The 19,373-nt window shown below is 55.2% G+C and overlaps 2 protein-coding genes across 2 annotated transcripts; one reads left to right on the top strand and one right to left on the bottom strand.

Moving 5' to 3' along the window:
• The first annotated feature begins 1,107 nt into the window (after positions 1-1,107).
• FSD1 (fibronectin type III and SPRY domain containing 1) lies at positions 1,108-11,451 on the top strand. The gene is made up of 13 exons (XM_037505098.1): positions 1,108-1,202; positions 2,040-2,135; positions 2,313-2,444; positions 3,082-3,183; positions 4,876-4,898; positions 5,097-5,218; positions 5,704-5,913; positions 7,680-7,778; positions 8,509-8,659; positions 9,015-9,094; positions 10,343-10,594; positions 10,972-11,060; positions 11,152-11,451. The coding sequence occupies exons 1-13, from the start codon at positions 1,188-1,190 to the stop codon at positions 11,260-11,262; spliced, it is 1,482 nt and encodes a 493-aa protein (XP_037360995.1). The 5' UTR covers positions 1,108-1,187; the 3' UTR covers positions 11,263-11,451.
• STAP2 (signal transducing adaptor family member 2) lies at positions 10,696-18,949 on the bottom strand. Its single transcript, XM_037505099.2, has 13 exons — positions 18,832-18,949; positions 17,114-17,185; positions 16,855-16,977; positions 15,960-16,016; positions 15,066-15,166; positions 14,550-14,684; positions 13,876-13,945; positions 13,684-13,786; positions 13,484-13,558; positions 12,404-12,577; positions 12,218-12,310; positions 12,071-12,136; positions 10,696-11,813 (listed from the first exon to the last, which is right to left on the bottom strand). The coding sequence occupies exons 1-13, from the start codon at positions 18,931-18,933 to the stop codon at positions 11,725-11,727; spliced, it is 1,260 nt and encodes a 419-aa protein (XP_037360996.1). The 5' UTR covers positions 18,934-18,949; the 3' UTR covers positions 10,696-11,724.
• Positions 18,950-19,373: the final 424 nt, after the last annotated feature.

Consider the following 19,373-nt stretch of genomic DNA (forward strand, 5'->3'; position numbering starts at 1 on the left):
ATCCCAGTAAGTAAACTCTTTCTGGAAAATTCTACACAAACACCCCTAGGCTAGGAGGACACCATGGAAAGACAGGTGACACAGGTGAGGGAGGGTCACAGCAGCTGAAGTCTGAGGGGCGGACTGAACAGGAGAATCCCAGCCTCAGTTATTTCATCCAAAAATGTCTTCCTTTGAGTTTCAGAGACAGATGTAAGGGTTTCCCTGACCCCCACAGAGAGAAGTTTGGGGGTTCAGTTGAGGGGGGTTGTAGTATCTGGAGTCTTCGAGGGGGTTCACCATCTCCAGCACTGTGTCTGTCATCCCGAGGCAGGAGGGGGAGGACTCCTGTCTCACACCTCCGACCACAGCATGACCTCCTTTCTCACTCAGATAGAAGGAGGCCTGGTCCTTCGCGGAACTGCTCTGTTCAACCACGGGAGGCCTGTGTGGTGGTGCTCTGCCCACATAACCCCAACACACACACACTTGCCTGCTAGTCCTTCCGCCTCCTTTGGACTTTCTGAAGGCCCACATTTCCCCCCACCCTCTGCCAAGTGGCAACGAAGGAAATACTGAATCGATTCAGCACCAGAAAAGACAGAGCTGGACACAGACATCCCTAGCAACGTGAATACTAGTCTGGCAGGCTTCTAGAGATATTTGAGCTTGGGGCTTTGTGAGATGTATAGGGGTTCGATTGGGATGCGAGGAGGGAAAGAAGCCATTGGAGGCTGAACATTAGCTTGGGCAAAGGTCTTGGTTTTTCAGGTGCCAGGTATTGGGGGTGGGGTATGGTGGGATAGAATTCCAGTTTGAATAACCGCCTAGGCGAACAAGCCGGGGCACTATGGCACCCAGAGAACTGGAGATGGGTTCAAGGTTAGGACTGGGGTTCTAAAGCCCAGGTAATTAGTCTGTCAGCTTCAGGCTCTCTCTCTCCAGCTCAGACATCACAACCTGATAGTTCCCAGACTCGGGTCACAGCGGGTGGCGACTCCGGGGCAGGACTACATTTCCCGGCATGCCGCGGCCGGCGCGCCTGCGCGCTGGGGCCAGTGATGGAGCGCTGACCGGGGGCGCCGGGGCCCCTGCGGCGGCAGCTGAGGCTCGTGGGCCATTGGCTCCCGGCGTTGGCAAGGGCAGCTCTGGGACGGGGAGACCTCGCGCGCCCGCGGGCCTGGTCGGGGACCACCTGGGCTGCAGCCATGGAGGACCAGAGGGTACGACAGGCGCGGGCGGGGCGGGGTCCTTGGGGGGCGGGAACGGGACCAGGGGGTGCCGCAGCGCCCTTGCTGCCCCCCGCCAGCTGCTCTGGGCGAGGCCCCACCGGCCCCATGTGGCCTCCCCCTTTCTGGACGCAGCCCCCACTTGCCCCGCGCCGACCTTCTCATCGGGGCCTGAATCCTGGCGCATCCCTTCCACGCTTCCCACCCTCGCCAGCCCCACCCCGCTCCTGCATCCACACTGCGGACCAGGTGTCTGGGGCCCCCAGTCCCCGAGGACGCCCAACCTCAGCACAAGTGACCCCACCGACCCTGCGCCCCCAGGGTCCGCATCCCCTTCCCCAGACAGTCCTCTCCTGCTTACCTGGGCTCTCTGGCACCCGCTTTCCTCTGGTTCCCCTTTTCTCTTTGCTAATGATCCCTTTCCCCAAGGCATCCCCTTCCCCAGATTAGCTCATTTTCTGCAGACATTTTCCTCTGGGGTTTGCTCTCCCCAAGCTAGCTAGCCCCTCACCGCAGCCTGTGCCCCACCCTCAGGGTGCCAGTACCTGGAGGCCGACTGAGCTCCAGGCCAGGGTGTGTCACTTCTGGAGAGGCTCGCTCTGAACCTGTTTCCTGCCCTATAAAATGGGCTTCTTGGTATCCCAGGTGAGGGGATTCAGGGCCAGAGCTTCCCCCAGGATCTACCTTGCAGCAGGTGCCCAAGCTCTTTGGCACAGTGGCCCTTACACCTCCTCTCTGAATCTCTGAGTGGCAGAGTGGGGAGTCCCAGGGGAATCCTTGCCAGGCTAAGGGGCGTACCTGCCATGTGTGCCTTGCTTCCCGTGGGGACAGGAGGCTCTTCGGAAGATCATCACCACCCTGGCTGTGAAGAATGAAGAGATTCAGAGCTTTATCTACTCCCTCAAGCAGATGCTGTTGAATGTGGAGGTGAGCAAGACACCCCCTCCACCACCCCAAAGAGGGAGGTGGGAAGTCTTGGCCAGGTGAGTGGAAGGGAGGGAGTGGGCAACCATAGGAGCTAACCTGCTGCAGTTCATGCCCGTGGAGTAGTGTGCCTGCCTGGACCCAGTGCTGGCCATTCTCACCCTGCAACATCTCCTCAAGGCAAACTCGGCCAAGGTGCAGGAGGACCTGGAGTCAGAGTTCCAGTCCCTTTTTTCCCTCCTGGAGGAGCTGAAGGAGGGCATGCTCATGAAGATAAAGCAGGACCGTGCCAGTCGCACCTACGAGCTGCAGGTGTGTCTGGGGGGCTCTCCTGGATACCTGTCCAGATGCCGTCCCCCCACCATGACCCTCAGAATCCATACAGCCCTGCTTGTCTTGGCTTCTCCCTTCAAACCTACTCCTTCTCGGAGATGCCCCCAAGTGACTCTCTAGTGCCCAGAGCCAGGTACCCTGATAGTGTAGACCTCACCTTCCCTTTTCTTTGTTCTCTTCCCTGCCCCCTTGCTGATTCATCAGTACCCCACCCACCAGATCTCCCTCATAATCCTCTCTTCTCCATTACCACTGCCCCACCCCTACATCTGGCTGCCCTCCCCCTCCTCCTCACCCAGAATCTCCAACTTCTCAGTCCTTTCCTCTGACTTCAACCTCCCCAGCAACTTCCTAACGTCCTAGATTCCCATCCCTGGGGATGTGGCACCCGAGCTCTCGGGTGTGAACTTAACCATGTGAGTTTTTAAGGACAGGACCTCCAGGTGGTTCTGATACACTCTCAGGAGCAAGACCCTACCATCCTCCAGCCTCCTCCTCCTCCCACATAGAGTCTGAGAAAGTCATGGTCCTGGGTCCTGAAGCTAGTGGGGAGCCCTGGGAGGGTTTAATGCTGTGGGATGAGGTGTCCACTCCTTTGGTGCCATGCCACCCACAGAACCAGTTGGCGGCCTGCACACGCGCCCTGGAGAGTTCAGAAGAGCTGCTCGAGACAGCCAACCAGACTCTGCAGGCCACAGAAAGTGAGGACTTTCCTCAGGTGGGTGCCTTGGAAGCAGTAGTAATTTTTTAGCATAAGTATATCCAATGCAATATTTAATATAATTTTATCTCAAAGATTACATGGACATACTTTTTTTTTTAAATTTTATTTATTTATTTATACATGCACTGGGTACAGTCAGAAGGGCGGGAGGGTGAGAGAATTCACCAGAGCCAGAGCGGGGAGCAGAGCAGGCAGAAGGACCGAAGCACACTGCTCAGGGGAGCAGCGGGCGACAGGAGAGGTCTGCGCACCATGTGGGACCCTCCTCCGGTGGCCGGGGCGCAGCCGGGGATCGAACCGGCGCTGCAGAGGTCTCGGGCAGCCTCGCAACCCAGCGCTTAACTGCTGCGCCACTGGGGAGGCCCTACATGGACATACTTTTACTTAAAAAAAAATTATTCGTTGGGCCTCCCCGGTGGCGCAGCGGTTGAGCGCTGGGTTGCGAAGCTGCCCGCGGCCTCTGCGGCGCCGGTTCGATCCCCGGCTGCTCCCCAGCCACCAGAGGAGGGTCCCACATGGCGCGCAGACCTCTCCTGCCGCCCGCTGCTCCCCTCAGCAGTGTACTTCGGTCCTTCTGCCTGCTCTGCTTCCCGATCTGGCTCTGGTGAATTCTCTCACCCTCCCGTGCTTCTGACTGTACCCAGTGCATGTATAAACAAACAAACAAACAAAGAAAGAAAGAAAGAAATAAAACATGCCTCTATTAAAAAAAAAAATCTTTAAAAAAAAAAATTATTCGTTGATCTGAAATTCAAATTTAGCAATAAATAATTTTTTAGTATAAATATACTCCATGCATATGTTTAGGTTAGGACATACTTAAACTAAATAATCATTTATTGTCAACCTAGTATGCAAATGCAACAATGAATAATTTGTGTAAATATATTTCATGCAACTATTTAGTGTAAGTATATCCCACATCTTTGATGGGATATACTTATGCTAAGGATTATTTATTATTTATCTGAAACTCAAATTTAACAATGACTAGTTTTCTAGTATAAGTATATCCCATGGAAATGTTTAGTATAAGTGTATCCCAAATCTTGGATGCAACATATTTATGCTAAAAATATATTTATTGCTCATCTGAAGTACAAATTTAACTGGACATCCTGTATTTGGGGGAGGGGGCGGGTGGAAATCTGCTGATGGTATGTACCGGGCACTGGTCACGAGATGGAGTGGGGGTTGGAATCTGTCTTTGTCAAGGGATAAGAAACTCTAGGGTTCTGGGCCTCCCCGGTGGCGCAGCGGTTGAGCGCTGGGTTACGAAGCTGCGCTCAGCCTCTGCAGCGCCGGTTCGATCCCCGGCTGCTCCCCGGCCACCTGAGGAGGGTCCCACATGGCGCGCAGACCTCTCCTGCCGCCCACTGCTCCCCTCAGCAGTGTACTTCAGTCCTTCTGTCTGCTCTGCTCCCCGCTCTGGCTCTGGTGAATTCTCTCACCCTCCCACGCTTCTGACTGTACCCAGTGCATGTATAAACAAAACAAACAAAAAATAAAATAAATAAAGCATGCCTCTAAAAAATAAAAAAAAAAAAAAAAAAAGAAACTCTAGGGTTCCTGCTGCAATGCTGGGGTACTTTGGCAAATGGTGACCACACTGGGCCTCAGTCTCTGCACAGTGCCTTTCTGATTCAGTTGCGACTACTCTGAATTTTATTCTGTTCCGCTTTCTAGGCTGCCAAGCAAATCAAAGATGGGTAAGATGCTGGGATCTGGCACCCACCCTATTGCCCCGCCTCTGGTGTGAAGGTGGGGACACCCAGGTGAGGGCCCCTTGACCCAGAGCAGTGGACTAGAACAAGAGGGAGGGGACCCCACACAGACCCCGGAGGACCAGGCTTAAGCCCCCCTCCCCCATGCCTGCCAGCAGACTGCCTCCACCTCCTTCCTTGCAGAGTGACGATGGCCCCTGCCTTCCGCCTGTCGTTGAAAGCTAAGGTCAGTGACAACATGAGTCACCTCATGGTGGACTTTGCGCAGGAGCGGCGGATGCTGCAATCTCTCAAGTTCCTTCCAGGTGAGAGTGGAACTCACCAGAGGGCCAGGATTTGGGGGGAGTGGCTCCAAAGTTTGGGATGGCCTGAGAGAGCCCCAGGGATGGAGCCCCAAGGATGGCCAGCTCTTGTGGTGCCTGGAGGAGGAGGCCACATCCCCCAGGTGGAGCTCTGAGGATTCCCAACCCACACTCCCCTCCCCCAAGCCAGCCCACACCAAGTGGTAAGGAACTCTGAAAAAGTTCTGCCTCTAAAGGTGAATGCCAAGAAGGCCAGCCCCTTGTTGGTGGAGCCTTGAACACTCTGTCTTATGCCCCCACCCCTTGGAAGAACCCTGAGGAGGATCCACCACTAGATCCTGCAAAAGCTGGGCCCCTAAATGTGGCCTCTAAGGAGGCCAGTCCGGAGGCCCTCCCCAAGGACACCTGACCTGTGGGCAAGCCTCCAGCTGAACCCCAACCCCAAGTTCTCAGGACCCTGACTCTCCTCTCTACTTGATCGTGGGCAGTGCCCAGCGCCCCGGTGATTGACCTGGCCGAGTCCTTGGTGGCAGACAACTGCGTGACCCTGGTGTGGCGCATGCCGGACGAGGACAGCAAGATTGACCACTACGTGCTGGAGTACCGACGCACGAACTTTGAGGGCCCGCCCCGCCTCAAGGAGGAACACCCTTGGATGGTCATCGAGGGCATCCGGCAGACAGAGTACACACTGACAGGTGAGGCCGCCCCTGCCGACTGCCTGGCAGCTCAGCCCCTCAGGGCACCCACTTTCCCTATGAGCTTGGGGCCATAGACAATCCCCAGAGCTCATGGGGTGTGAGAGAGCATGGCTGGGCTCATCAGGAGTTGCAAAATATAATAATGAGGACGGTGTTGATGACGACCACGGGCTCTTTTGTAGAGGGCTCCCTGTGTGCTAAGCACTTTACCTGTATGTAATGCGCTTGCTTGTCGTCACCATTTTGCAGACCAGGCACGGGAGAGGTGACACCCTCCACCCACCTCCCATCTCTGCTACTCAGCATTCATTCGTTCATTCATTCGTTTGTTCATTCATACATTCATTCTCATTTGTCGTGTGCCCACAGTATACCAGGCACTGTCCTTCATGAGCAAAGGGAACAAAAAGCCTGTCCCCTCGTGGGGCTGGCATTCCAGGCCACCCTCCCAGGGCTTGGAGGGTCTTTGGCAGTTACAGGAAAGCAAAAAGCCTGGGGAACCCACATAGCTGGTAGGGGAGGACCTGAAGGAGGGCAAAATCGGGGATCCCTAATGAGTTTAAAAAGGCATCCTGAACCAGGGGACACCCTCGGGGGCGGGGAGAGCCTTGCTGACAAGATAACTATTACTAGAGCTCTTGGGCTGTAATTAGCCTGTTCCTTATCTGTAATTAGCCTACATGGTTAATGAGCATGCTAATTGCAGCAAAGAAAAGCCACCAGCCTGCTAGTGGGCCTGAGTAGCAATTGGTTTATCCTTTGCCTGGCAAACAAAATAAACACACCCCATTTTTTTCAATCTTTTTTTTAATTGCAATAAAATACACATAATATAACATTTACTAACTTAACCATTTCTAAGTATACGGTTCAGTGATGTTAAATATGTTCATAATGTTGTGCAATTGTCCCCATCGTCTGTCTCCAGAGCCCTTTTCATCTTCTCAACTGACTTTGTCCCCTGGATGCACTAAGTCCTCGTGCCCTCCCCCAAGCCCCTGGCACCCACCAGTCTCCAGGGATTTGACTCCTAGGGACCTTATATCAGTGGGCCCGTATAGCGTGTGTCTTTTGTGCCTGACTTCTTTTACTAAGCACAATATACTCAAGGTCATCCATGGTTTAGAAGATTGCCAAATATATCAGCCTAAGTTCCAGGGCAGATGCTGATTGGCTGGTCTGGGTCATGTGCCTATATCTGAGCCAATCACTGTGCCTGGGTCATAAAGCACCTAGTTTTACCAGTTAGGGTTGGGGGGCAGAACAAAATAATCCGTAGTCCTGCAGGTGAGTGTAGACCAAGAATGGTTTTTCAGGAATAAGATGTCTTTGGCGGGCCTCCCTGGTGGTGCAGGGGGTTGAGCACAGCGCTGTGAAGCTGTCCACAGCCTCTGCAGCATGAGTTTGATCCCTGGCCAGCCAGGGAGTTACCCACATGGCACGGCAGACCTCTCCTGTCTCGCCCACTGCTCCCCTCAGCAGAGTATTTCAGTCAGCCTGCCTGTTCTGTTCCCCACTCTGTCTCTGGTGAATCCTCTCACCCCCCAGCAACTCTGGCCTGTACCCTAGTTCTTATATGTATAAATAAATCTTTTTAAAAAATGATCCCACAAGCTGTTGAAAGAACTAAAATTTCTTTATATATAAAAAAAAGGTGTCGTTGGCCAGGTGCTCCTTAGAATGAGGGATGGTGGGATTACTGTGGGGCTCTAACTTGTTGCTCAGAGTGTGCACATTGTTGAGATCCCTCTGTTCCCTCCCAGGTCTCAAGTTTGACATGAGATACATGAATTTCCGGGTAAAGGCCTGCAACAAAGCAGTTTCAGGCGAATTCTCCGAGCCGGTGACCCTAGAGACACCAGGTGACTGGCTCCCACACCCACTCTGGCTGTGACTCCATAACACCTTCTCCCATACCCCCCAATCCCCAGCTTGGAACCAGTGTGTAAAAAAAAATCCTGTAATCAGGGTTCTGTGACTCTTTTTGCCTTGGCTTCTAGGAAGCTCAGAGCTCAGTTCATACTATTCTTTAGCTTGAGTGTCTGGTATAAATCTGTTTTTGTCCTTTGCTTTTGCAGTTGATCCCAATGTACCTAGTTTTATACTCTTTAGATAGCTTTATACTCTCTTACTCGATTCCAGAAAATAGGAAGTACTCTGTAGAGCTGGAGATGAGGTGTCAGTGACAGTTTTGCGTGTCCTAGGAGACCCTCCTGCAGTCTAGCCTAACTCCGTCTTGCTGGAGCCCTCCGCTTTCCTGGACTTAATCCCCAGTGGAAGCCCAGGGGAGCGTGAACGGTTTGAGACTATTTCCAGGCCTGGGAGACCTGTAGGCAGCAAGTCCTCGGCCTTCACACATGCTCTGCTCCCGCCACTGTTCCCCGTCTTGCCTCTCTCGGTGCCTCTGCCCGTCTCCTTGTGTCTCTGCCTCTGAGCTTTCGTCCCTGTCTGTCTCACTCACTGCGTCTCTGTTTCTTTGCCTCTTCCTGTTCTCTGTCCCTGTTTCGGTCTGTCTTGGTCACTGTCTGTCTTTGTCTCTATATTCCTCTGGGTTTCCCCATCTCTGTGACTCCCGCATCTGCCCGGCCCTAGCATTCATATTCCGCCTGGATGCGTCCACATCCCACCAGAACCTGCGGGTGGATGAGCTCTCCGTGGAGTGGGACGCCATGGGCGGGAAGGTGCAAGATATCAAGAAAGATAACAAAGGGCGGACAGCGTCTCCTGTCAACTCCCCGGCAAGGTAACCTGCCCTCTCCCCGCCAGGTCCTTAGGCTGGGCGTGAACACATAATGGAGCCCAGTATAGTCAAGGTGGGGTGCAAGGTGGGAAACAGGACTGGAGGAACCCACAGAAAAAATGAAGGGAGAAGTGACATTGAACTTCCTTTTAATGGTCTAATAAGAATTTTCCATTTAAAAAAAAAAAAAGAATTTTCCAGATGAGGAAGGACACAGGCCAGGTCCGACATGACGGGCCCAGTTTATGGAAAGTACCAGCTACCAAGGTGGCTGGGGGGAGGGGAGGGGGCCAGGGAAGTCCTCCTGTGGGGAGGTCAGGCCTGACCTGTCTTCTCCTTCCCGCCCTGCCGCCCCCAGAGGCACTCCATCACCCAAGCGGATGCCCTCAGGTCGCGGCGGACGGGACCGCTTCACAGCTGAGTCCTACACGGTGCTGGGTAAGGAGGGGGAACTGGGAAGAGAGAGGGACCCCAGGCAGGGCCCTGATGGTGCAGGCGGGCGAGCACGCCTTCTGCTGGGGACACCGAGAGAGCCACAAGTAGAGTGTCTCCAGAGATGGTGCAACAGCACGTGGTACTGTGGCGATGGGACAGGACTTGGGCCTGGTGAATTACTGAGGTGACCCAGAGCTTAGAGGGCTAAGGAAAGAGGCCCCGGACTGGGAGTGGTCAGGTCGGAGCTCAAGGGGGATTTCTTGGCATCGTGGAGTAGCTGGTATTTGGGGAATAGCTGAAATTTGGGGAGTAGCTGAGAAAAAAGTTACTTACGGTTGGGGGGTTTGTGGGGGAGCAGAAGGCAGGCAGAGGTTTGGGGCAGTGGCTTAGGGTGTGTGTGGAAGCCAGAGAGAGTAGCTGGTGTTGGACAAGTCGAGAGAAGAACTAGAATTGCAGGAGGGTTAGCACTGCAGGAGTGGTTGGATCCCGTGAAGGAAAAGCTGGAGTTCATGAAGAAACTGGAGTTTAAAGAATCACTACTGTCCAGAAAAGGGCTGGAAAAAGAGACTGGGGTATGAGGAAATCCATGTGGATGGTGGGACCTGGGAGAGAAGGGGAAGTTGGGAGTAGCTGGGTTCTGAAAATAAGCTAAGCTTGAGGAGAACTTAAGATTCTTAGAAGACTTGGGTTTTCTGGAAAGCTTCTAGGATTGGTGAGAGTTGGGTTTGCCGAGGAAAGATCTGAAGGTATAGTAAAGAGGGTGTCTGCAGGGTGGCCAGGAGTTGTGAGGAAGACATCTAACTGCGGGGAAGGAGACTAGGCAGTTTGTGGTTGGGGGACTAGCTGAGTCAGAGAGGAGCGAAATGTGTATGGGACTTAGTCCTTTATCTGGGGAGGAGCAGGGATACCAGGTGGAGCTGAGCTGTGATCTGGGTCTGTCAGGAGCAGAGGTTTGGGGCTTGTCTAGTCTGGGAAGAATTGAGGACTGAGAAGTATCTCAGTGAGAAACTGGAAGACATTTCTTAGGGCCCAGATGTATCTTGAAGAATTATCTCAGGCCCGTAGACACTGAGAGGCCTAGTAGATGCTTGGGGAGTGTCTGGAGGAGTTGTTGCAGCCTGGGGAATACCTGGAAGGAATCGCTGGTCTCGTGGAGTATCTAGTTTGGGGACCACCAGGGTGGCTGCCCCTTTGTGGAAGAGCATCGGGGGCTGGTTCTATCCAGTCCCTACTGCCCACCCCGCCCCACAGGGGACACGCTGATTGATGGCGGGGAACATTACTGGGAGGTGCGCTACGAGCCTGACAGCAAGGCGTTCGGCGTTGGGGTGGCCTACCGCAGTCTGGGGCGCTTCGAGCAGCTGGGCAAGACAGCAGCTTCCTGGTGTCTGCATGTCAACAACTGGCTGCAGGTCAGCTTCACCGCCAAGCATTCAAACAAGGCTAAGGTGCTGGACGCCCCCGTGCCTGACTGCCTGGGCGTGCACTGCGACTTTCACCAAGGTAACCCCAAGCCCCAGCTGGCATTCCAGCCATCTCTGCCACCCGGTCTCTGTGCTGCAAGCCCCTCTTCTTTTTTTCTTTTTAAAGAATTATTCCTTTATTGTAAGAGTTTAATTTATTTATGCATACAAGAACTTAGGTACAGGCCAGAGGTGTCGGGGGTGAGAGGATTCACCAGAGACAGAGTGGGGAGCAGAACAGGCAGACTGACTGAAATACACTGCTGAGGGGAGCAGCGGGGAGACAGGAGAGGTCTGCTGCGCCATGTGTTTAGCTTCCTGGCCGGGGACCGAACTCAGGCCGTCGTGGTGGTGGCACTGATGGAAGCCCCGCACATCCCTCTTACTATCCCCTGGTCAATCTGCCTTCTGCCCCAGGTCTTTTGTCCTTCTACAATGCCCGCACAAAACAGCTGCTGCACACCTTTAAGGCCAAGTTTACACAGCCACTGCTGCCTGCTTTTACGGTAAGACCCCACTCCATGGCCCGGGGTGGGGTGGTGGTGGGACTGGGGCTGGCTTTGGTGCTGAGTCTCCCTGCTCCCCTTCTGTCCCCAGGTGTGGTGTGGCAGCTTCCAGGTGACAACAGGCCTGCAGGTCCCCAGTTCTGTGCGCTGCCTTCAGAAGCGGGGCAGTGCCACCAGCAGCTCCAACACTAGCCTCACCTAGACACTGGACTGCCCACCCAGCAGGGCTGGTTTGGGAGCCGCCACCAGGCATTGGCTGTTTTAGCCTGACACCCTCTTCTCACTGCTTGGAGCCTTAATTCCTGATGGGTGGTCACCAGCAGGAAGCAGGCACCTGGGTGGGTCCTCCTCCCCACCTTGCCTCCTAATAAAGGTCAAACACTGGCCAGGCTTCATTGCTGGTTCTTTGGGACATGGTATGTCCCGGCGTTCTGTGGATCTCCACTTTCCCGGCTGTAAAATGGGCTTTTCTTGCAGGGTCAGGTGGCAGGCCGGCGGAGCTGAGGACCATTGGAAGTGCAGGGGACCAGCTATAGGCAGGCATCCAACAGACCCCTTAACAACCTCAGCCCTGAAGCCAAGCCAAATGTGTAGGTCTTGGGGTCACTTGAGCTTTAATTCTGAAGGATCCGTCTTGACTGCCAAACTGTACCCCGAGACTGGCTCATTGGTCCCCAGCATGTCCAGACAAGTGCTCCAGTGCCCGCCTCCTCTGTAGCTTCTCTTCCAGCTCTGCTGTCACATCTGCCAGCCCTGGGGGTGGGTACACAAGGCTTCAGTTGTACCAGGATCCCCAGTCCATGTTGTCCCTCCCCAACATCCACCAGAATTGGCTACAGACGTTGCAAGGCCCATTACTAAATGAAAATGTGTTTGAAAGGCACAAGGCATATCAAAATGGACAAAGCAGAGCATTAGCCAAAGCTCTAGCACCTTCTGAACACAGCCCCTTGGAGTGTGGAGACTTGTGCAATCGCACACCCCCTGGATGGTCCCCACAGACCCCTTACTTGTTGTGGGCAAGAAAGCCTGTGGTGAGCTGACGGCCTGCTTCCGGGCCTGGTCACCTCTGGGCTCTGGAGGAGAAAAGAGATGAAGGCTGGGGCCGGCCCTTCACTGGATGAGGCAGGGAGGGACTGGGGAGGAGGGACCCCTACCTGGCTTGGGCACAATGGGTGGCTTTGGAAGCTTTGCCTGAGCCTTTGCCAATTTCTTGGGTTTCGTGATGACCAGTTGACTCAAGGAAAGTACTGCATGGACAAAGGTGTGGTGGGTCACATCCAGATGTTAACCTGCTCCCCCCACCCCCATATCTCAGCTGCTCCCACCAGTTTCCTACTCACCATCTCCATTCTCATAGTTGACATCTGGGGCATCTCCAATGGGGATCACGTAGTTGTCATCCTCATCCTGGCTCAGTAGCGGGGGCAGGGGAGGTAAAGGTGGCAGGTTGTCCTGGCCTGTCACAGTGGCTGCAGGAAGCAGCTGCCTGGGACCAGCTGCAGGGGTTGGAGGGCCTGTTGGGAAATTGGTGACCATCAGGGCTGTGGGGGCATGCTGTGGGGACATCTCAGGGTGAGCCTTGTGCCTATGTCCCTATGCATGTGTGTCTGCACAAGTGCCTGTTGCTAAGTCTGTGTTTATGTCCCTGTGTGGCATAAACATGTGCAATGGATGAATCTGCATACACGGATTCTATGTAAATATGTGCATACATGCATGACACTGCATGGAGGCTAAGGTACATGCTTGGGTCTGTATTAGTGCATATGTCTATAAATGTCTGCATTCGTGTCTATTATGTGGCTTAAAATATGTATATATGTGTGCAAAACAGGCCTGGAATGGTGTGGCTCATGTATTCATGCATGTGTCTATTGAGATTTCCATATATGAGCTCTGGCTACACAAGTGGTGATACAGTTCATGCATGTCCAGACAAGTGCTCCATGTATGCCAAGTGCTCCATGATGTGCCAGCCCAGGCAGGATCATACAGCTCACCTCTTAGACCTTCCCAGCCTCTTGCTCTCCTGTTCTCCCACCATTCACCCTGATTTCTCATCTCTGAGTAGTTCTTGCTCCAGGTATCCCCACAAAGCTCATCTCTATCTACTAAATTCCTTTGAGACCTTCAGTAAACATCTCTTCCTCCAGGAAGCCTTTCTTCAACTCTGTCACCTCTTCTCACTAACCTTAAGCATCTCCCCAGGTAGGACTCCCCAGGACTGGGAGTGTCGGAGTCAAGCTCCGTCGCCCCTCTCCATGATCACCAAGCCCTCTAGAGCAGGGCCTGGATAACTTCTGAGTCCTTGAAACTCTGGGTACAAGATAGGGTACGTGCAGCGGGGAGGGGGATGTGGCTACATGTCCTAGGTCTCCCCCAACTCTTGCCCAGTGGCGGTTGTAGGGAAGGGGCATCACCTGGGTTAGGGGTCGCAGGGACAACGGGTGCCACCCACACACTTTCGCCATTCTCTTTATTCGCCTCCACATAGCCTGGAACAGAGAGGGTGGGCTGGAGACGGTGCAGCCGCCAGGGGCTGACCCGGAGGCGACTCTGTAGGGAGCAGGTCCAAGAGAGGCACCAACAGAGCTCCTTAAATTCTGGAGGCAGCACCTACCTAGCACCTTCTCATAGTCCTCGTCCAACAGGAAGGGCACCAGCGCCCTTTTGGTGTTCCACACGAAATAGTTGACCACTGCATCCAGTGAGGGGCAGGAGAACTGTGGGCGAGTGGGGCTCCATCAGGGTTGGTGGGGACGGGACATGGAACCTGCCACCGTGCTCCCGGGGGCCCCGGCCCAACGCTCACCGGCTCCTCCACGTCAATCACATAATTGGGGCCCTCGAGCTTCACCTTGTAGTGCCGGACCACGGGCGCCCTGCGGGCAGGGGGCGAGTGGGTGGCCTGATTCAGGTAGGGAAAGGCCCGGCGCTGGTCCCCGCTCCACCCCCACGGAGTCTAATCTCCAGCTCCCTTGCAGACCACTGCGGGTTCTGGCAAGACTGAGGGAGTTTCTCTGACCCCAGGAAGCCCCCAGATCTGCCCACACTCCACCTTCGAGGTGGTCCCGGCCCCTGACCCTGAGGATTTGGTGTCTGACATGGTTCTGCCTCCAGAGCCTGCTTTGGCCACAGGGGAGGGGGCGGCGTGCTGTGGCTCCATCCACAGGTCGTGATTCCTCCCGAAGGGCTAATTCGGACCCCGGAATTTGGCCCCAGGTGTCTAACTCGGACCGGACGGGCTGTCCCCAAGCCCAGGGTCTGATCCGCCTGTAGCGCCCGGCCCCGCCCCCGAGCCCGGCCCCGCCCACAAGGGGTTGGGCATAGAACGCTCCGCCTCTGGGCGGGGCCAGCTTCAGAAGACCACGCCCCCTGGGCGCCGGGCCCGGGCTAAGCCCCGCCCCGGCCCCGCGGACCCCGCCCCCATCTGTGGCCACGCCCCCGCGCCCGCCCCCGCGCCCGGCTCCCGGCGCCCCCGCGCACCCGTTGAGCATCTGTCGCGTGGTGACCGAGACGCCGCCCGCGCCGTCCCCGCAGGGCCGCAGCAGCAGGTTCCCGCACTCGGGGTAGCGCTCCAGGAGCAGCTGTGCCTCCAGGCGGCTCACCTTCAGGAAGCACCTGGCGGGCAGTCACCTGGTCGGGGCGGGCCCCGCCCCCGAGACCCCGCCATGTTCCCCCGGGCACACCCACCCCGAAGATCCCGCCGCGCCCCAGACCCAGGCTCCGCCTCCAGAAGGCGTAGCCCGGTCGCCCCGCACACCCCTGCCCCGGAGGCCCCGCCCGGCCGCCCCGGCCCCCAGGCCACGCCCTGGAAAACCCGCCCTGTTTCCCGGCACCCAGGCCCACCCCTGGACACCTAAGCCCCGCCCGAACACCCACTCGGGCTCCCCGCAAGAGGCCTCGTCCCCGCCCAAGCCGGCACTGAGCCTAGTGCTCAGCCTGAAGCGGGAAACTCCACTCACATCCCCACCCGGGGCCCCGGGGTGCGGCGGGTCTTACGGGGGCATCTCCAGGGCACGTCGAGCCTCCTCTTTGGACAGGACCTCGGCCATCATGTACAGGTGTCCAGGCAGCAGCGTCAGGTGGGACGGCACGCGGAGCTGAGGGGCGATCCGGGCGTCAGGGAAGGGGGTGGCTGTGCCCGCGACACAGAGGGGCCAGCTGAGGCCAGAGCGCGGGGAGCCAGGATGGAAAATCGGGTCTGGGGTACCTGCCTGACAGCTCAGGGCAAAGAAGGCTTTGCGAGGGTGGGAGAGACTCCGGTGATGGGGCGCTGGGCAGAGTACATGTTAGATATAGGGCCTCAAAAGCTACAGACTGCGCAGCCAGGCAGGTCCCCAACTCAATGGCCTGGGGGTGGGGGTGCTCAGAAGGGATCAAATGAGTAAAATATAAATCAGGAATGTAGACTAAAATTCCTGATTTTTTCCTTATGGCAGCAACTGTCATATATATACATATATATATATATGATTTATTTATTTATGCATGCAAGAACTGGGGTGAAAGCCAGAGGTGTGGAGGGTGAGAGGATTCACCAGAGAGAGTGGGGAGCAGAACAGGCAGATCTATTGAAATACACTGCTGAGGGGAGCAGCGGGTGAGACAGGAGAGGTCTGCTGCGCCATGTGGGTAGCCCCCTGGCCAGGTGGGGATCGAACTCGTGCTGCAGTCACTACAGGTAGCTTCAGAGTGTTGCGACTTAGCCCTTTGCTCCACCAGGGAGGCCCCAACTTTCATCTTTTTAATACTTGAGTTGTTAAAGCATGTTTATGTGCTACATTTGCCTTATAAGCCTAAAGATTCATTTGGGAAGTGAAGGATAGAAAGAAAAAGGAGGATTTCTGAGGACACCCAGTGGGAGAGAGGCAGGCAGTGGGCGACCACTCTTACCTCGACCACCGTCAGGATGAAGCCTTTCCACATCTCGCGAGACTCCAGACTTTCAACCTAGGGAGAGAAAGGGGGGGCAATGTCGCCAATGAATGAGGAATAATAAATAGTCTCTGCTTCCGAGGGCCATTTTGAAGGTGAAGTGAATTAGGACAGCTTAATTTAGGATGTCTGGTATAAGTTCTCAGTGGATGGGCTGCCGTGCTTTGATGCCATCACGCTGACATGGCCCTGTCGCATCCCCTGGTCTCTCATCTCACTCCCTCCCTCTCTCCAGCCGTGCAGCATCCTCGCAGCTCCTCCAACATGTCAGGTCTGGTCTGCCCCAGGGCCTTTGCATAGGCTGTTTCCTCTTCCTGGACACCTGTATATGATTCCTTGATTCACAGATAATCTAATCTGCTGTCTCTCTCCCCTCCTCCGGGTCCTCAATAAGTCCTTTCCTGATAGTATTGAACATTGTAACTTTGATGGTCCCTTTCCCTAGCACCTGTCTCCTGAAGGCCTCTGCCATCTGGACACTCTATATGTCACACGTTTGTGCTGTTTATTATGCAACTCCTCTACCAGATTGCAAACTCCATAAAGGCAGGGATTTTTAATTGTCTTGTTTATTGCTGTGCAACTAGAAGAGTTGTGTCTGGCACACAGTGGGTGCGCCATAGTGTTAGCTGAATAAGTGAATAATGGCAGTGATGATCCTTGTGAGTCCATTCTGGGTTCCTTACACATGTTTTCCTTTGTTTCACTTGAGGAAACTGAGGCCCAGAGAGGTTAAGTGACTTGCCCCATCTCACCAGCCCAGTGGTAGACACTGTGACTCCATTCTAGTGCGTGTGGATGGTGGGCGCAAAGGGGGGAGAGGGTGTCCCTCCAGTCCCACCAAGGAACTTACCTTGAACTTGACCTCCTGGTTCCAGAGGATGACGCTGAAATGGATGCCAGAGTCTTGGGGGTTCCCCCAGGGAGCCTCATCTGTGAGCTTCACGAATGTGCTTAGGTCTAACTTTTCCACGTGCTGGGGGCACAGAAGCAGGGGTCTGAGCGTCAGACTCCTGGATCATCTGACTTAGCCACTCAGCCCCTACCCTCGCCTCAGTCCCTTGGATCAAGAGTCCTGGGTCCAACCCTTGAGTCCGAGTTTCCATCCTTACCTGGAAGTCCCGATTGCTGTGGTAGAAGTAGAGGGTGAGCCCCTGGAGACCTGCCCAGAACTTCTTGTAATCCTAAAGACCAGAGGCGGGGGAAGGGGGAGGTGAGGAGGCACGGCTGGCGGCACGACTCCTGCCTCAGGACCTTTGCATTGGCCCTTCTCTCTGCCTGGACCCCCCTCATGAGGGGGACTCCTCCCCCTCATCTTCACATAGTCACTTTCACTAGCTGCTTTTGGGTTTTTGAGCAAATGTTGTCTTCTCAGGCCCTCCCTTCCTGGGTATCTCCCTCCCTTCCTCCATCCATTCACCCACCCCCACACCCACACACCCACCCATTTGAGGGTCACAGATACATCCATAGACATCTACGTCCACTTAGTTAACATTTCCTGAGGTGCTGTCATGTACCAGGTACTGTTCTAGACACCAGGGATAGCGCAGGCAGTGATTAAACCCAGGATAGTCACACATGCTTCATCACACACCAGTCATGTACTATTGCACAAGTTATTTAATTCCCTGTGCCTCAGTTTCCCCACTCTAAAATGGCAATAACGATGGGGCTTGCTTCGAAGGCCCCCATGAGACTCAGGTGAATCAACCCATATAAAGTGGGTTGGTGCAAGGGGTTAAGCACCGCACTATGAAGCAATCACCAGCCTCTGCAGCACAAGTTCGATCCCCAGCCGGCCAGAGAGAAACCCACACGGCGAAGCAGACCGCTCCTGTCTTGCCCGCTGCTCCCCTCAGCAGTGTATTTTGGTCAATCTGCCTGTTCTGTTCCCCACTCTGTCTCTAGTGAATCCTCTCAACCACCGCATCGCTGGCCTGTACCCCAGCTCTTGTATGCATGGATAGATAAATCTTTAAAAAAAAAAAAAAGTGGAGGGCTTGCCCTGAGGCACTGCCACCCCCAGGTAAGAGCCACCCATCTTCTGTCACTATGAACACAGCTCATTCTACCTATTCTGTAGCAGAGAAAACGGAGGCACATAGCTGGAGAGATGCTTGCATACTCAGGAGTCAGGGGGACAGGGAGCAGCACGTGAACCTGGGGCTCACACTCTGGCCTCCATGTGGTTCTAAACCTCTGAATCTGCCTCTAAATGCTTTCTAGGCTGGGGAGGTTTGGGGAGCATGGAGGCAGAGGGAAAGGAGGGACCCGAAAGGCAAAGGCAGGTGAATATGGGCCATGGGGAGGGAGGGACTTAGGGAGAACTAAGGGAGAAGTAAGGGACTGGGACTTGATTCTGAGCAAGACAAATGCACACGCATGCGCGCGCAGGCGCACACACACACACACACACACACATACACGCAGTGGTCTCCCGACCAGTATCCACCTGCTATATGTCGTGACCTTTACCCCTGCAGCTAAAGTTCACAGTTAGCTGGGAGGGCTAGGACAGAGGAGACATGGGAGTCAGAAGGCTCCCCAACCCCTGGAGGAACTCCCTAACCCTGTTTGTATCTGAGAGAGAGGGACCAAGACAGAAGGACTGAAACCAAGAGACAGATGGGGAGCCAGGCAGGGCAGGCAGAGACATGGAGAAAGATCAAGTCAGAGCTGGAGAGAGACTGACAGACAGTTGACAGAGCCCTCCCCAGACTCCCGAACTCACCCCTTGCCCCTTGAGCAGGTGAAGAGATCAAGGCTCAGAGAGGTGCCACACCTGCCCGTGGGTGCCCAGCAGGCCAGGCTCCCTGTCCCGACTTACCCGGTCTCGGGGTCCCTTCTTCTCCAGGAAGCTCTCGTGGTAGTGTGAGGGCTGAGCGCTCTTGGGCTTGGGCACCCGGGGTGGGTTCAGGACTGTGGCCATGGCAGGCCGAGGCTTCCTCCAGCCGGTCCCTCCAGTGGGCGCCCAGGCCGGGTCAGGAAGCAGAGAAACTGGTTCTAGGGGAATTTCCTCTCTTCAGTCTCTGCCTGTCAGCTCTGAGCTCCCTCCCTGCCAGCTCGGGGCGAGGCTGGGCAGGTCCAAGGATCCTGGGGAAATCCCAGCCTCCCCGGTCTGCTGCAGAGGTCAAGGCAGGCTCTCTGGAGGGAAGGAAGGAGGAAGGGAATGGAGGAGGAAGGGCTGAGCAGAGACCGGGGCCCGGGCGCCCCAGGAGCAGGGACCTACTCAGCAATGGAAGTGAGGAAGCTGAGGGTTTAGTGCCCGAGTGGCCAGGACTGAAATGTCCCATTAGCCCACCTGGGTATTAGCATAACCGTGCCATTCTCCAGGGCGGGATCGTGCTGGGATTTTGAGAGGACTCACAA

This window comes from Talpa occidentalis, unplaced genomic scaffold, assembly GCF_014898055.3.
Source record: "Talpa occidentalis isolate TD23 unplaced genomic scaffold, MPIMG_talOcc4v2.1 talOcc4.12, whole genome shotgun sequence".
Lineage (NCBI taxonomy): Eukaryota > Metazoa > Chordata > Mammalia > Eulipotyphla > Talpidae > Talpa > Talpa occidentalis.

What these genes read in the sequence shown, in the direction of transcription:
- FSD1 (XM_037505098.1), top strand. An exon ending in AAAGTGAGGACTTTCCTCAG is followed by an intron (nt 3,184 to 4,875) that starts GTGGGTGCCTTG and finishes TCCGCTTTCTAG; the next exon opens with GCTGCCAAGCAAATCAAAGA. An exon ending in GACAGAGTACACACTGACAG is followed by an intron (nt 5,914 to 7,679) that starts GTGAGGCCGCCC and finishes GTTCCCTCCCAG; the next exon opens with GTCTCAAGTTTGACATGAGA.
- STAP2 (XM_037505099.2), bottom strand. Translation starts at nt 18,933, where the DNA reads ATGGCCACAGTCCTGAACCCACCCCGGGTGCCCAAGCCCAAGAGCGCT. An exon ending in AGAAGGGACCCCGAGACCGG is followed by an intron (nt 17,186 to 18,831) that starts GTAAGTCGGGAC and finishes TCTGGTCTTTAG; the next exon opens with GATTACAAGAAGTTCTGGGC. An exon ending in CCCTGCGACCCCTAACCCAG is followed by an intron (nt 12,578 to 13,483) that starts GTGATGCCCCTT and finishes ATTTCCCAACAG; the next exon opens with GCCCTCCAACCCCTGCAGCT.